The sequence below is a fragment of the Podarcis vaucheri genome, assembly GCF_965113315.1.
Source record: "Podarcis vaucheri genome assembly, chromosome: 1".
In the NCBI taxonomy this organism is placed as follows: domain Eukaryota; kingdom Metazoa; phylum Chordata; class Lepidosauria; order Squamata; family Lacertidae; genus Podarcis; species Podarcis vaucheri.
The window spans coordinates 21,705,873-21,720,834 of record NC_138759.1 but is presented as its reverse complement, the minus strand read 5'-3'; the positions used below and the strand labels follow the sequence as shown (position 1 = coordinate 21,720,834).

The following is a 14,962-nucleotide window of genomic DNA, read 5'->3' as shown; positions in this document are numbered from 1 at the left end:
TCAAGCCGCTATCTTTTATTATTCTGGCTCACTCACAGGGATCAAAGGGGACTGCTAACTAGCTGTGGAAGGAGCAATAAGCAGTAGACCAGCACCCAGAGGAAAACAATGAAGTAAAACAGCTCAGGCTGGTCTGTCCGCGGAGAAGGTGTAGGCACACTGGCCTTGTCAGAAGAGTCTTTCTTTTCAAGGTCTTTTCTCTTCCTGCAAAGGAATAGGAAGAAAGATAGTCACCGGAGGCCTATCTCAGAGTACCTTGGCTGAAGGTGGGCAGCTACTGCAAAGATGGAGCCTTGTGGAATTCCAAATTTGATCCACCAGGCCAGAAGCTGCTCACTGGGATGGGGACATTATGCTAGCTTCCTAGCAGGTGGGTCGCTGTTGCCTACCATGAGAGAGAGAGGCAAGGCAGCAGGGAGACGGGCGTGGTGCAAACACGTCATCAGAGTCAATCCAGTGCTCCTGCCAATGGAACTGCACTGTGCTGACCTCCTTGCCACTTTCCCTCTCACTAAGCAGCAGTGACTCACATGCCAGGCTCCACCACATCCACTAAGTCACTTCTACTCCGGACACCTTCATTACTACCCTTCCAGGTCCAAGGAAAAGAAAATCCTGATTATTGGAGCTTTCAGTAGCTAGTTTCATTGGTTTAATGCATCACAGAATTTGGTTTGTTCACTGCATTGGGCTTGTGTATCGTTTAGAGCCTGCTGAATTAGTTAAATTGCTATTATCGATTTTTTAGCCCCCCAATAGCAGATTTTTTTTATTAATTCGGCTGGCTATTTTCTATTAGGATAATCATTTTTAAAAATAATGGAAATTTTGTTATGTCATGCTGAAATGCCATTTGGCAGAAAAAGGTGGCACACAGATCTTTCAAGTGTCAGTGAGTCAGTTTTTTTAATGCTTGGGCCATAGGCCATTCGCATAGAAGATAAATACAGTGGTATCTCTGGTTATGTACTTAATTCGTTCCGGAGGTCCGTTCTTAACCTGAAACTGTTCTTAACCTGAAGCACCACTTTAGCTAATGGGGCCTCCCGCTGCTGCTGTGCTATTTCTGTTCTCATCCTGAAGCAAAGTTCTTAACCTGAGGTACTATTTCTGGGTTAGCGGAGTCTGTAACCTGAAGCATATGTAACCCGAGGTACCACTGTAAATGCAATATAAAACCCAACAGTATAAAATACTGCATAAAATCACGTTGCTGCCTGGAATCATACATAAAACCTACATCTTTGAAATGCTGCATAAGCCACATCTAACTTACATATTTAATACAGACAAAATCATTAATCATTATCCCCAAAGCAATCGAATGCAAGCTCCTTAATAACCCTTGTCCGGATTTTCAACGCTGCTAGGGCAAAAAGAGAGACCTTGTGGGTTACCCTACAATCGGTGTTTGACAGGAAGTAGAAAATCTTTTCTGGAACGGGTCTTTCAAGTGTAAAATAAATAAATAAATATGCAAATAAAAATGCGAAATCAGAATTACCAATATCATTACATAGCGCTGGAATATGTGACACTTTATGGAGGAAGAAGCAAAAAGACAGATTGCTGCTCTGATTGGCATTAATCTAAGTTAAGTCTTCGTGTCTGTGTGCATGTGTAGGGGGCAACATGGAGTTGGGATAAGGAAGCATAACAAGGAATAAATAACAACCAGGGCATAATCCTTCTTGTCCTCAGACTCCACTGCAGGCATAGAGAACCTCTAGGCCATGGGCCAAATCAGGCTAATCAGGGTCCTAATTTGGCTATGAGGCTGTTTTCCCTAAGCCACGCCCACCTGCCCCATAGGTAAAGGTAAAGGGACCCCTGACCATTAGGTCCAGTCGTGACCGACTCTGGGGTTGCAGCGCTCATTTCACTTTTATTGGCTGAGGGAGCTGGCGTACAGCTTCCGGGTCATGTGGCCAGCATGACTAAGCCACTTCTGGCAAACCAGAGCAGAGCACGGAAACACCGTTTACCTTCCCGCCAGAGGTATTTATCTACTTGCACTTTGACATGCTTTCAAACTGCTAGGTTGACAGGAGCAGGGACCATCACGGGGATTTGAACCGCCGACCTTCTGATCGGCAAGCCCTAGGCTCTGTGGTTTAACCCACAGCGCCACCTGCGTCCCACCTGCCCCATACTTAATGCCAAATAACGTAAGGTGTATGGTAGGTAAAGAGACACAGTTCCACTTGCAGCTCCTGACTGGAGCTTATCCTTTGCGAAACTGAGGCTTGCAGTCAAAGCTGGTGTCTGTCTTCACCCTGAGGCTCAACTTATGAAAGAAGGGTAAGTGCCCACCTGGAAGAGGAGCTAGCAATTTCACTTGTAGCCGTGTTCCTTGGAACATCAGTGCTGCCAAGTTCCTGGAAAATAATCAAATCCAAATAGTCACAACAATATAATTAAATAGCCTGGACTGTAAAAGATATAACAGGTGTATTTACAGCATTTATATGCCACACTGTAATAAAAGTCTTCTGGACAACTTACAATCAAGGGGAAATGGTTACATTTAAAAAAAATGAAAACCATGAAATCTAAACATAGCAATAAGCCAGCATCAGAGAACAAAACAAGAAATGAAACACACCGCAGTACCCAAACTTTCACAGATCTTAAGACCCTAAACTGGTTAAGTATTTGGGATTGTTGTAAGCTGTTATGGAGCTCAAATCTTTTGCCATTAAATCAGTAACCGATCATTTGAATAGTTAAAGGTAGGTAGCCGTGTTGGTCTGCCATAGTCGAAACAAAATAAAAAAATTCCTTCCAGTAGCACCTTAGAGACCAACTAAGTTTGTTCTTGGTATGAGCTTTCGTGTGCACGCACACTTCTTCAGATACACTGAAACGGAAGTCACCAGACCCTTATATATAGTGAGAGGGTAGGGAGGAGTATTACTAAAAATAGCTTTATCATGTTTTATCATCTCACCCTTTGCTTTTTCCTGTAAGACCATTTGCAGTCATTAACAGTCGTCAACAGGTTTACCACACCTATCTGCCAATCACCCATTCCCACCATCCTTCTGAGTAATATCCCTTCGGAGGCTTCGGGTTCCTTTTGCTGAAGGGTAGGTGCCCCTTCAACTAAGGTGCAGCGCCCCTTCAGCTAAGCGGGAGGAGAGATGGAAGGGGCTCCGTTTCTCCTGCCACTTCACTGAAGGGGCGCTGCACAGAGAGGGGCATAATATTTTTTTTCTTGTTCTCCCCCTCTAAAACAAGGTGCGTCCTATGTTTGGGTGCGTTCTATAGAGCAAAAAATATGGTATTTAAAGCCATCTTGTACTAGCTTGGTTTTGAATGAATATGCAAAAGAGAGAGACATGCATATATTTACCTTACTGGTCGACTCTGCTAAATATCTTTGGGAAACGACATTGGGATCGCTGTGGCTGACCCTGAAAAGGTTAATTGAATCAATATGTAAGAGAAGCTTGATTAGAAAGACAGCCCATCTCTAACACTTTTCAAGGCGTGGTCTAAAGAGACAAAACACTTGCTAGACATTCTTCTCCACCCCAGTTTCAAGTGATGCACAACACCGTATCGTCCAAAGACATTTATCTCCTGCGTGGTCCAAGTTCTCAAACTCCACTGCAACCAGCATTCCCATTTACTACAATCTAATTAACGATCCCAGCCCAAATTCATATGCAACACTGTAGACAAACCATAGCTCTGGGAGAGAAAGTGACCAGACTCCCAAGTTTGCATCTAGGGATAAAGCATGAACTTCTGCTGCCCGCACCCTTTCTCTCCAGAATGAATAGAGCTTATGGAGAAGAGGACAAGGCAGTGAGGATTAAGGGATGAAATGAGGAAAATCCAAAATAGTTTCCTGGGGGTTATAGAGCAGGAAAAGGAAATGGTGTTGAGGTGGCCCAGTGAAATTGCTAGGTAGGACAAAAATTCTTGAAAGTGAGAATACCATATTGGCTCAAAATAACCCACATCCCCCCCCCCAATTCTGACCGTGAAAAGTGCTGCTTATATTCGCAACATTATGGTATACAGCCAGGAGTGTAGGGCAAACAACACCTAGAGCGTGGTGAAGTGGCGCCCGCCCTGCACATACTTCTCCATCTGCATCCAAGGCCAGGAAGGGAGCAGCTTATATTTGGGTATTTTTTCTTTCCCTCCTCCAATTTTAAAGGTGCAGCTTATATTTGGGTGAATACGGTAGATATAATACCACCACCATCATCATTTATTACTTATACCCCACCTGCTAGGTTTCCCCAGCCACTCTGGGTGGCTTCCAACAGATTAAAAATACATATAAAACAATGTTACTTGAATGCATAAAGCTTGCTTGAGACTCCCCATTGTGCTAACAAGGTTTAACCAGTTTGGTTCATTGTACCTCGCAAGACGAAATTAATTCGTTCCGCAAGTCTCTTCGTCTTGCGAGTTTTTCGTCTTGCGATGCACGGTTTCCCATAGGAATGCATTGAAAATCAATTAATGCGTTCCTAGGGAAACCGCCTTCAGACCAGGTCCGGGGACAGTCTGTCCCCGGACCTCTTCTGAAGGCTGGGGGGGGGGGGGACCAAGGGCTTTTCTTCCCACCCCAGCATTTTAAAAAACCCCAGGACAGCGGAGGACTTCTCCGCTGTCCGGGCGATCTTAAAATGCTGGCGGGCAGCATTTTAAAATCGCCCCGGGACAGCGGAGGACTTCTCCGCTGTCCGGGGCGATTTAAAAGCCCCTGGGAAGGCAGGCAGGGGGGACAAAGACTTTCGCCCCCCGCCCGCCTTCAGAAGGTGTTCCCGCCCCGCCGCCCGGCTTCAGAGCAGCGTTCCGAAGCCCGGCGGCGGGGGGAGGCGTTCCCGCCCCACCGCCCGGCTTCGGAGGAGGTCCGAGGACAGTGGGGAAGACGCGCTGCGCTTCCCCGCTGTCCCGGATATTTCCCTATGGGCTGTCGTCTTGCGAAGCAAGCCCATAGGGAAATTTGTCTTGCGAAGCGCCTCCAAAACGGAAAACCCTTTCGTCTAGCGGGTTTTCCGTCTTGCGAGGCGTTCGTCTTGCGAGGTACCACTGTACTAAATGATGATTCTGGAAGAACAGGATCAGAATCCTATATTCAGCAGTGAGTCCCCCACAATGTCTCCTTTCTCCCCCCCCCTCTCTCTCTCTCCCTCCCTCTCCACATGCACAACTCATCCAGACAACATCTAATAGCCTCCCACTGAGTGCTACTGCAGAGATGGGTCAAGGCCCAAAGCTCAGCATCTGCTTTGCACACAGAAAAGTCCTAGGTTCAAACCTTACAAGTTTGGATAGGGCTGGGAATGGCCCTTGTCTGAAACCCGGGAGAGCTGCTGCCAGTCAGTGCTCATCTAACTGTTCCATCTGCGCAAGTATTTCAGTTTACCAGATGAAACGAGCCCCTCTTTTCTCCACCTGTGTGCTGATCTGGGGGTTCCCCTGACACTCCAGAGCCAATTTCAGGGGCGGGCAGATGGGTGGGGGAAGCGACTTGCTCATTCTGCTTGGAGATCAGTCATCATTAAGAACCGAAGCATGTTTGTGCTAAATTCTTCCACTGAAGCCAATGGGGCTTAAACACAATTCGGCACTTATGGGAGCTGATCACCCAGCAGGTCCCAGAAGTGCTTAGATTTTGGCTGCACCTCGCCCTTCCCAAATGCATCCAGCTGCCTGGACTTTTCCTCCCCTGCCTGTTCTATGGCTGTCCAGGACTGCAGCCAAGAAGGCCAGCAAAATCTGAGACGTGGCAGGCAAATAAGCTTTGCCTGGAAACCAGACAAGAAAAAGTGGCAAGACAGGTTTTGTGTTTAGGAACCAAAGAAGCAAACGGAAAGCACCTTGAAAGCCCCTGATGGTCTGTGGATTCTTCCTCTAGCTTATCTAGTAGCCGGGTGGAGCCAGCTTTCGGACTTGGGTTGTTTTCTCCTGGAAAAATTGACTTGTTCTTCCTTTTCTCTTTCTTTTTGCTCCTTTCTTCTGGCAGTTTTCTTTCTTCAGCCGCAGTATCAAACTGGTTTACCACTATCTGTTAAAAATAAAAATGATGATAGTTCAGGTTTTTAAAAGCAAGAGTTTGTACAAGTTTATCAAGATCCGCCTATTTAATCTTTGAAGCTCCTTTTTTCTTCTTTATATTGGCAAACTACATCCACTTGCTTGTTTAGCTAGCAGGCTAATTAGACACACACATGCTTAGACAGAGGGATTTCTATTTTGCCCGCTACCCAGCAAAATAGAGGTTCCCAAAGTGGCAGGAAGCTGGCAAACAACATCAAAATAAAATAGATACAGAGGTGGGTAGCTGAGTGGAGGGAAGGATTTCTGCCCTGTCTCTCCACCACTACAAAATAAAGGTGGCTAACAAGCAACAATCAAACGAAAAGTCACTGAAAATACAAAAGGCAGCGATCTTAACACTGAGATACCCTAGACCAACTAGAAGAACTCTGTACAACAATCAACTTAAAATCTCATTGGAAAAAGAAATCCTCAGGTGGCAATGGAAAAATTGTGAAGTACAAAGCCATCTATTCTTCTGGGGCAGATAATTTCACATACTGGGTTCCACAACTCATTTGGCGCCAGATGTTGCTGTACTCCAACTCCCAATATTGCTACGCATTGGCTAGGCTGGCTGAGGCTGCTGGGAATTGGAGTCTGACAGCATCTGAGGGCTGCCATGTTGACGACCTCTGTCTCAGAGGGTGTTTTAGTGCGCCAGAATGCAAGTAGGGCTCTATCGATACCAAAACAAGCTGAACAAAGTTGGGTTATATGTGGACAGAACATGTTGTCCATCCTTAAGCTGATCTTCTCATTTTGACAACTGTTTCCTAAACAAGTAAATGTATACAGCGTCACTGCCAAATGATGCTTGGGACACTTTCAAGAAAAGCAAAGGAGAAATGAAACCAACCAAGTATCCAGGTTCAGGGCTGCTTCACACATCATGGTTTGTATCAAGGCTAATTTAGTTGAACTTTGGCCTCCTTGAAATCAACAGGGCAAATTAATTCTGACTGATGTTCCACTGATGTCAAAGGGAATGAAGTGCAACTAAGTTGGTCTGGATCCAACCTTACGTTTGGTGTTTAGGTATAGGTGTTGCACCTATAGTGCAATTGTGACAGATAGGTGTTTGAAACCAAGGGCACCGTAGAGGCAAACTCACAAGAAAAGGCAGGATTAGCTACAGCTCCCTGTTGAGAGTACTCTTGCATGGTAAATCTGGGATTGTGTTATTTGTGAAATGACCCTTGGGATTTTCTAACACCCAACAAAACACAAACACATCTATGAACACAGCTGCAGGATCAGTACATACAGTGAGAGACTTGCCACTTGAAGATCTCACTTCCCCAAACAGAGCTAACCTCTTAGGACAATACATCAAGCCAAGCAGAAGCGAGTCCAAATTAAACTATCATTTTAGGCTGACATTACACCTTATTTTAATGGCTACCAAATCGGGTCATACGGTTGTATCCAACTAAGTCCTACCCGGAGTAGAGTCATTGAAATCAATGGACCTAAGTTAGTCACGACCACTGATTTTAATGGGTCTACTTTGAGTAGGATTTAGTTGGACACAACCCATAGAATACCACATGAAAATACTGCATTGCTCCAGAGGCTCACAATCTAAACTGCAGTACCATCTACTACTTCTGCCAAGAAGAAGTCACATTGGTGGAAGACAAGTTCCCTGACTCTCATGGGAATAAGACTCTCTATGGGAGCAGCAACCACCCAATTTGGTTAGTGTGTGTTTGACCAGTCAATGGGCCTGATCCCAGATATTTAAATATAAGCATTTAAGTCAGGGGTGGGGAGCCTGGGCCTCTCCAGATGTTGCCAGACTACAACTCCCATCAGCCCCAACCAATGGCAATAATTGGGGCTGATGGAAGTTGGAGTCCCAACAGCACCTGGAAGGTCACAGGTTCTCCATCTCTGCATTTAAAGACTACTTCTAGGTGCAACACCAGGGGGGTAGACCCAAGCAGTTGCTAGTCACCAGAGCTCTCAGAAAAAGAACTATGGTGTAAGCTTCTCTATAATAATTTAGATGGCATCCAGTGCAAGGGAAGAATTTGGCACAAGCAAACAAGTAAGTGCAAAAAGCAACCATACCACAGGGACATCTGAGTGAGCAGAATCCACACTGTTTGCTTTGAGTATCACATTCTTCCCTTCTGCAGCAGCCTTGTTAAGGGAAGCCTTGGTGTGACCACGAGCATCTTTTTTCTGCTTCTCCGGGCTTTTATCATCCAAGGCTGTTGGTGCTGCATTACTCATGTGTAGGCCTGCCTTTGAAATACCCTTCTCAGCGTTTTGGTCAAGCAACTCTTTCTCCGCCAAACAGTTTACTAAAAGCTCGGCGCAGATCTTGTTGTTTTCCGAGAGGGTAGGGTCTGCGCCGGGTGTAGCAAAAGCATCCAAGACGTCCGATATGGGAACGTCATAATGGGGGTAATAAAAGAGGTCATGGGGGATTATGGAGATTTTGGAAGGGTTTGCCATCATTTCACCCACCGAGCTGTTTTCATTAGTAATATCTAGGCTCTTGGGAGTGTTTCTAACTGGAGAAAAACGTTCCAATGGGTAACACTCTTCTGAATAATCGTTGAAATCAGGTCCACCAGTTTCCTGGTGAGTAGCATGTCCTTCCTTTACGGAAGAAGACTGCATTGCATGGTCATATTTTTCTGGGAGCTTAGATATTTCCTTGTTCAACAATTCTAGTATATATTTCTTTGTGCTATCTTGCTCATCAGCAGCTGGAATTGGATGTTCAAGCTCCGTTGTCAGATGTTCCGATACGTTTTCAGGTAGAGGGGATGAGCAAGGCTTTCCATCAGATGATTCTTTTGTTTCAGTGGCTGGCTTGTTCTGGCTGAATTCTTCAGAATCGACTCCCGAAGAGTCAGCAGGTTCAACAGAATGTTTGTGATACGGAGGTGAACTTGGCGGAAGAAGGTCATCGCTCTGGGTTGGTGAATCGGACATACTCAGCTGATCCCCTTCAGACCCGTTTACATTATTGGCAAGAATGTCGGCAGCAGAATTGGACCGATAATCAACAGGCTCTGTTATTGGCAGTGAGCTCGGCCTCTGAGGTTCTTCTGTGGAAGTCTCTGAATGATTTGATAGTTGCTGCTGCAGATTGTCATTAATCTCCTCATTTGCCATATGAAAACTTGGGTTCTCTGGATTAAGGGGCGAACCAGGAATATAGATTTTTGGAGGTGAAGACTGGCTTCTGTCCAGGTGACCGGTATAGGTGTGCTTCCCATTCTCATTCAAAATCAAAGCCTTCCCTTGATTTTCTTCCCCTGGTGTCCCTTTGACGTGGAAAGGAGATTCAGCTGCAAAGTCCTTGTCCGGATCTGAAAAATCTTCCTATACAACATTAAATAAATCATCATCATCATCACCATCATCATCATTTGATAAATAATATTTCTTTTTGCAAGGTAGTTGTCGGAACAATTAAGCCACACTTCCACCAGCCCACCAAAGACTTGCTATCATCATAGGAAACAATAAGACATCTCTGCCTGAGTTGCTGCGTGCTTCCCAACCGTAAGGAGGCAAACCAAGAGCAGTGACTCACATGCAGACATGCAATGGCTGGTCTCCTCTGAGGGCAGAGGGTGTTTCTGCTGTGTCTCTGCAATAGTCAGAAGTGACCAAGCAACCTTATGCAGAGATGCACTGGGTGGCCTACCGTGAGTTATGGGAGTGTTTAGTTGATGAACATCTAATGATATACCTGCAGCCCTCTCAACTTCCAGGTTTCTCAGGTGCAGTTCAGGAACTGCTCATGCAGAGTCAAGATCCCAACAGTGTCTCTTTGATTCTTGCCATTTCCAATCTAGGGGGTGGGGAGACAAGAGGAAAGCCACCCACACTTGCTGCCCACTGTTCATATTGTTGGGAATTGGGTTGACCTAGTGAAGTAAATACAACTGAACTGAAGTAAAGGAGGCCAGGTGAGGGAAACAATCACCCAACTTCCTCCTAACTGTGGAGGAGGTGCTTATCGCTGAGAGTGACCTAACAACATTTACAGGAAAGAAGCATTCAAAAAGCGAAGTGAAGGAACATACGTACCCCTTCCAGCTCTGGGAAATGTTCCAAAAACTGTGCCACATAGGTCACAATGGACTGATCGTCGGGCGACTCAACCATGATGTCTGGGGAGACACACATATTGTCTCGTGATGAATTTAAATTTATTTCCTTTTACTTATTGATTTCATTAAAAAATTATGACACTGGAGTGTAGGAAAAAAATTCAGAGTGGTTTACAAACAAAGATAAAACAATGTAACGATCACCACGCCCCACTGATCAGCCTGTAAATCCCAAAAGCCTGCAGAAGACATTTAGGTATGAACAAGTTACCTTCTGGCTCCAGAAGTCTTGGAATACCTAGGTGGTTATGTGCTGTAGTGAATGCATCCTCTAAATTCTCCCGGGGTGATTTCTCCAAAGCTTGCTTCATATCTACCAAGCTCGAATCTATGGCTTTGATTACCGCCAAGAAAGCCAGGCCACTTCGCCAACTGCTGGTAAAGTCCTGAACAGCAACCCCATACCTGGAGGCGAGAGTACCAAGGAGAGAGGTGGTATGAAAATCCATACAGGGAGATGGGCATGTTCAAGACTCTCATAACACAGAAATTTATTCCAGTGCAAAGGCTTTCTAGCTTTAGGGAAATGCATCATACTCTAAGCATTCACAAGAGGGAGTTTTTGTACACCAGGTGCCTTTTCCTCCATCATGGGGTGAGAGAGATCCAGCTGCTTAGCCCTGCTGCCCACCCTCAGAGGACCACAGTGGGAGCTTTTGCCTGGCAAATGGTAACTGTCAGCAAAGGAATGTAGGAAACCAACCAAAGCAGTCCATTGGTCCATCTAGCTCAATATAGTCTACACCAGGAGTAGGGAACCTCCAGCCAAATTTGGCCTGGCATGCGTCCCAGTTTGGCCGTGAGGTTGTCCCTGCCACCCACCCAAAACCACACTCACGTACCCAACACGTGAGGTCACCTATACATGTGGAGCAGATAAAAGATGCATCTGGAGCAGGTGAGCTGAACCACAGAATTGATCCCTGTAGAAAGCAGGGCTGAAGTCACCTTGCATCAACAGGCGGGCAGCTGGATCGGCTTTCACAAGCAAGTTCCCTGCGGGGAGCTTGATCATGCAGCCAAGCCCTGTACTTAGTACTGACGAAGCCCCATGCACATCATTTCCCAAGCATCCAACAACACGTTTACCACTGGGCATTTGGGAAGCGCAGCACGAGAAACTTTAACAGGTGGACAGGACAGCGCACCTGTCGGTCACCTGATGCCACTGATGATTTCACAGGTGGGTTGTCCCACTCACCTGTCAAAGTTGTCCCACAGTGGTGGGGATAGGGAGGGATCTGACCCACCAGGCCGAAAAGGTTCCCTACCCCTGGTCTATTGAGATCTATTGATATTGATGCTGCATTTTATGTTGTATTTTATGCTGTTTTTAAGTCCTATTTTAATCAATGTTTTATATTTCCTGTTAGTCACCCTGAGCCCGGTTTTTAAACCGCGAAGGGCAGGGTATAAATAAAACTTTATCATCATCATCATCATCATTATTATTATTACATTAGCTGGGAGATGGCCTTGTGCCTCATGTCAGCTAATGAAAGGGCCAGCCATGAGCACATCTTTACACTTGGGATCACCCCAAGGCAACGTATGCTGCAAAGAAAAGTCGGAATAGGGTCTTATTACTGACACAAAACACAGAACTGCACAGAACCCAGCTGCATAGCCCAAGATCCTCCTTGGCTGATACAGGCAAAATTACAGAGCCTGTTCTATTGCTTGCCCTCAAATCCACTTTGAATGCATCCAATCCATTTTATCACACAGATAACTAATGGAAATCTTTCATCTGATTGGCAGTGGGATTTGCGGCGACTTTTAAGGGGGGGAGGGAGAAAAGTTGGCTTACTTTCTTGTTTTCCTTTGGACCCAGTTCAAAAGGGTCTTGATTGCTTTTCGCTGATCCTTCACTGAGACAGACATGCTTCTCTCGACATTAGGCGTGTTGGGATGAGAGGTGTCTGAATCAGGGCCACTGGGTCCCGACGACAGGCTGGAAGACGAGGAGTTCCTATTGAGGTTGCCTGTGAGTTCTTTAATCTGTTGCGGGGGATGGGGGGAAGGCAGCAGCCAGGGTCAGAAAAACAGAGCAGAGAATCCATCATTCTGTCATGCTGCCTTGAGGACAAGCAACCCTATTCATTTCTTCAGGCAAGCAGCCGCTTCCAAACTTCACAAACAGCCCTGTCATGCCAGCTAGCCCCGCGCGAAAGGCAGCGTTGACTTGGGGCCCGGTTTCATGCTATCTGAATGAAACCCCTCGGCGAAACACACGGCAAGACTCAAGCCAGCAGCCTGGGCCGCTGCATTCCAGACACAGGGAGTAAAAATGCATAGCAACTTCTAAATCAGGGATGTGGCTGGACCAGGGGTCGGCAACCTGCGGCTCCGGAGCCGCATGCGGCTCTTTAACGCCTTTGCCGCGGCTCCGGGGCGGAGGCGAGGGGAGGAGGCGCATTTTCCGCAAAGCCATTTCCGAGCTAGAGAGGAGACGGGGTTGCGAGCTAACCCCTCCCACACTCCACTCGCGGGGGCTGGCCTTTTGCCCCCGCGAGAACAGGGGAATCCCCGGGCGTCCCTGCAACCCTGCCCGCCAATCGGCGGGGCCGGGGAGGCGTGGCCTAGCCCATTTAAGGCCAGGCACGACCGGGGACCGCCCTCTTTGCCCCGTTCCAGCTCGCACCCTCTCCCTTCCTTCCCCTCGCGGTGTGTGGGATTCCACTCCCGGCAGTCCTTCTCTGCCGTCCTCGCTGCTTTCCTCCCCCCCGCTTTTCTCCCTCTCTAGCCTCCTCTAGGCGTGGGTTGAAGCTGCGGCGGCCATTTCTTTAAAGGGCACCGATAAGGGAAAATCGTCGGCGCCATCTTTGTGGGCGCACGTGGGAGTCGCGGGAGCGGCCATTTTGGTTGAGGGCTGTAAGCAGGCTGCATTGAAAGGGGGCATGTAAGCTGGTCACTGTTTTGAAGGGGAGTGAAGAACACACACTCAAAAAAAGGTAACTTGTTAATTTAACGTTTATTTCTATGAGGAGGAGTAATTCTGAGGGGTCAAACAAAAAAATAATAAAAAAGTGTCAAAAAAAGTTATTTTAAAATGACGAGGATGACATTGGGCCCTCATTATTAATTATTATTTACATCAGGCACTGATTATGATTTATGGTACACTGGGGCCCTGATTAATTTTCTATGGCATTTTGGGGCATTGATTATTGGACATAGCAAATTTTGCTATGGGGCCCTCTGATTTCTAGTTACGTCCCTCTTTTGGACCCCCGATAGGCCAGTCATGGATAAAGGCAAGAAAAGAAAAATTTCTGAAGAAAACAGAATGTTTAATGATACATGGACAGAATCATTTGCCTTCTCTACTGACAAGACTGGTTTACCAGTATGCTTAATATATGGTGAGAAATTTGCAAACAACAAAAAGTCAAATATTGCAAGACATTTCCACAATAAACACACAGCCTTTGCTGAAAAATATCCAGATGGAGATGAGAGACGAAAAGCCATTGCAGAACTTATGAGGAAGGTTGATAGGAGCAAAAATAATTTCAAGAATTGGGTGAAGTCTGCAAATTCCACAACATATGCTAGTTTTGTAGCCGCTCAGGAAATAGTCAAGCACAGTAAGCCGTTCACAGTGTTATATTTGTTTTAAATGTCGCAATGGTTTTGCGGCTCCCAGTTGTTGTTTTTTCTTCGGAAACGGGTCCAAGTGGCTCTTTTTGTCTTAAAGGTTGCAGACCCCTGGGCTGGACTTTAGCTCCCGTCAGCTTTGCCCATTGGCCATGCTGGCTGGGGGGAGGTGGGAGTCCCACAGTATCAGGAGTGCCACAGGTCCCCACCCCCCAATTCCTGCTCTAAAGGCAAGGATCCTGCAATGGAATGAATATGGCCCACATGTCTTAAGGTCGTATTTCATGTCAATATCTTGCTTGCACGATTCCCCTAAGCTCCTCTGGGTTGGTTACTGCAGTTAACAGGAGTGCTAAGATGGGCCTGGGATTTGATCCTGCAGGGCTCTTCTTATGTTCTGGTATAGCAACAAGAACCACAAGAAGAAAGGTCACATCCGTACCGTGCGTTTTAAGCACTCTTATGCTATTTCAACAGTCAGGGGTTCCCTCAGAGAGTCCTGGGAACCGCAGTTTGCTAAAGCTGCAGAGAGTTGCCAGGAGACCGCTCACACAGCTAACGTTCACCAAAGCGAATGCTTTGAAAGGTGCTTGGAAGTCCTGACTTTGGGACTTCAAAGCACCTTGCTCACGGCATCACTATGATGTCATGGGTGCAGCCTTGCCCACCAGACAAATGCAGTCCATGAGGCTGACCCTGATAAGGATCTCGCCCCTGGAGCCAAAAATGTTCCTTGCTCCTTGTATAGACAAAATGGATTTTCCCATAAACTATGGAAGACACAGAATGCTAGAATGCAGAGGAGCAATTCTCTCAGTGGTGAGAAGAAAACTACAACAGAGTTTTCGGGAACATATAGGCAGCTGGGGGATGGGGCAGACTGGGGTAAATGAACCATATAGTGCTGGAGAGAAGAGCGAATCCTTGCTTCTCAGTCATTTGATCTTGTGGTGCCAGAAGACCCCCATCAGCAAAACCAATATTAGGAATTCCTTTGCATGAGATAACAGAAAAAATCCAGAATCATTTTGGGTGAATGCAGGCGTCACATCCTGATCTCTTAAGGGCAGTTAAAGAGTTCAGTCATAGACATGCCTTATGCTGTCTTAATAGCTCAGTTGGTAAAGCTTAATCTCACAGTTGTGTGTTCAAGC

At 46.4% G+C, this 14,962-nt stretch overlaps 1 protein-coding gene across 3 annotated transcripts in view; it reads right to left on the bottom strand.

Moving 5' to 3' along the window:
* Positions 1-14,962, bottom strand: part of CLMN (calmin) — a 75,072-nt gene continuing 60,110 nt past the window's right edge. For all 3 annotated transcript variants that reach the window (XM_082228794.1, XM_082228795.1, XM_082228796.1), the window contains 8 exons: positions 12,019-12,209; positions 10,420-10,613; positions 10,126-10,208; positions 8,143-9,411; positions 5,847-6,034; positions 3,356-3,416; positions 2,314-2,378; positions 1-204 (listed from right to left, as the gene is read on the bottom strand). In XM_082228794.1, the coding sequence (XP_082084920.1) occupies positions 42-204; positions 2,314-2,378; positions 3,356-3,416; positions 5,847-6,034; positions 8,143-9,411; positions 10,126-10,208; positions 10,420-10,613; positions 12,019-12,209 (2,214 nt within the window). In that variant the 3' untranslated portion in view covers positions 1-41. The remainder of the gene's footprint in view (positions 205-2,313; positions 2,379-3,355; positions 3,417-5,846; positions 6,035-8,142; positions 9,412-10,125; positions 10,209-10,419; positions 10,614-12,018; positions 12,210-14,962) is intronic.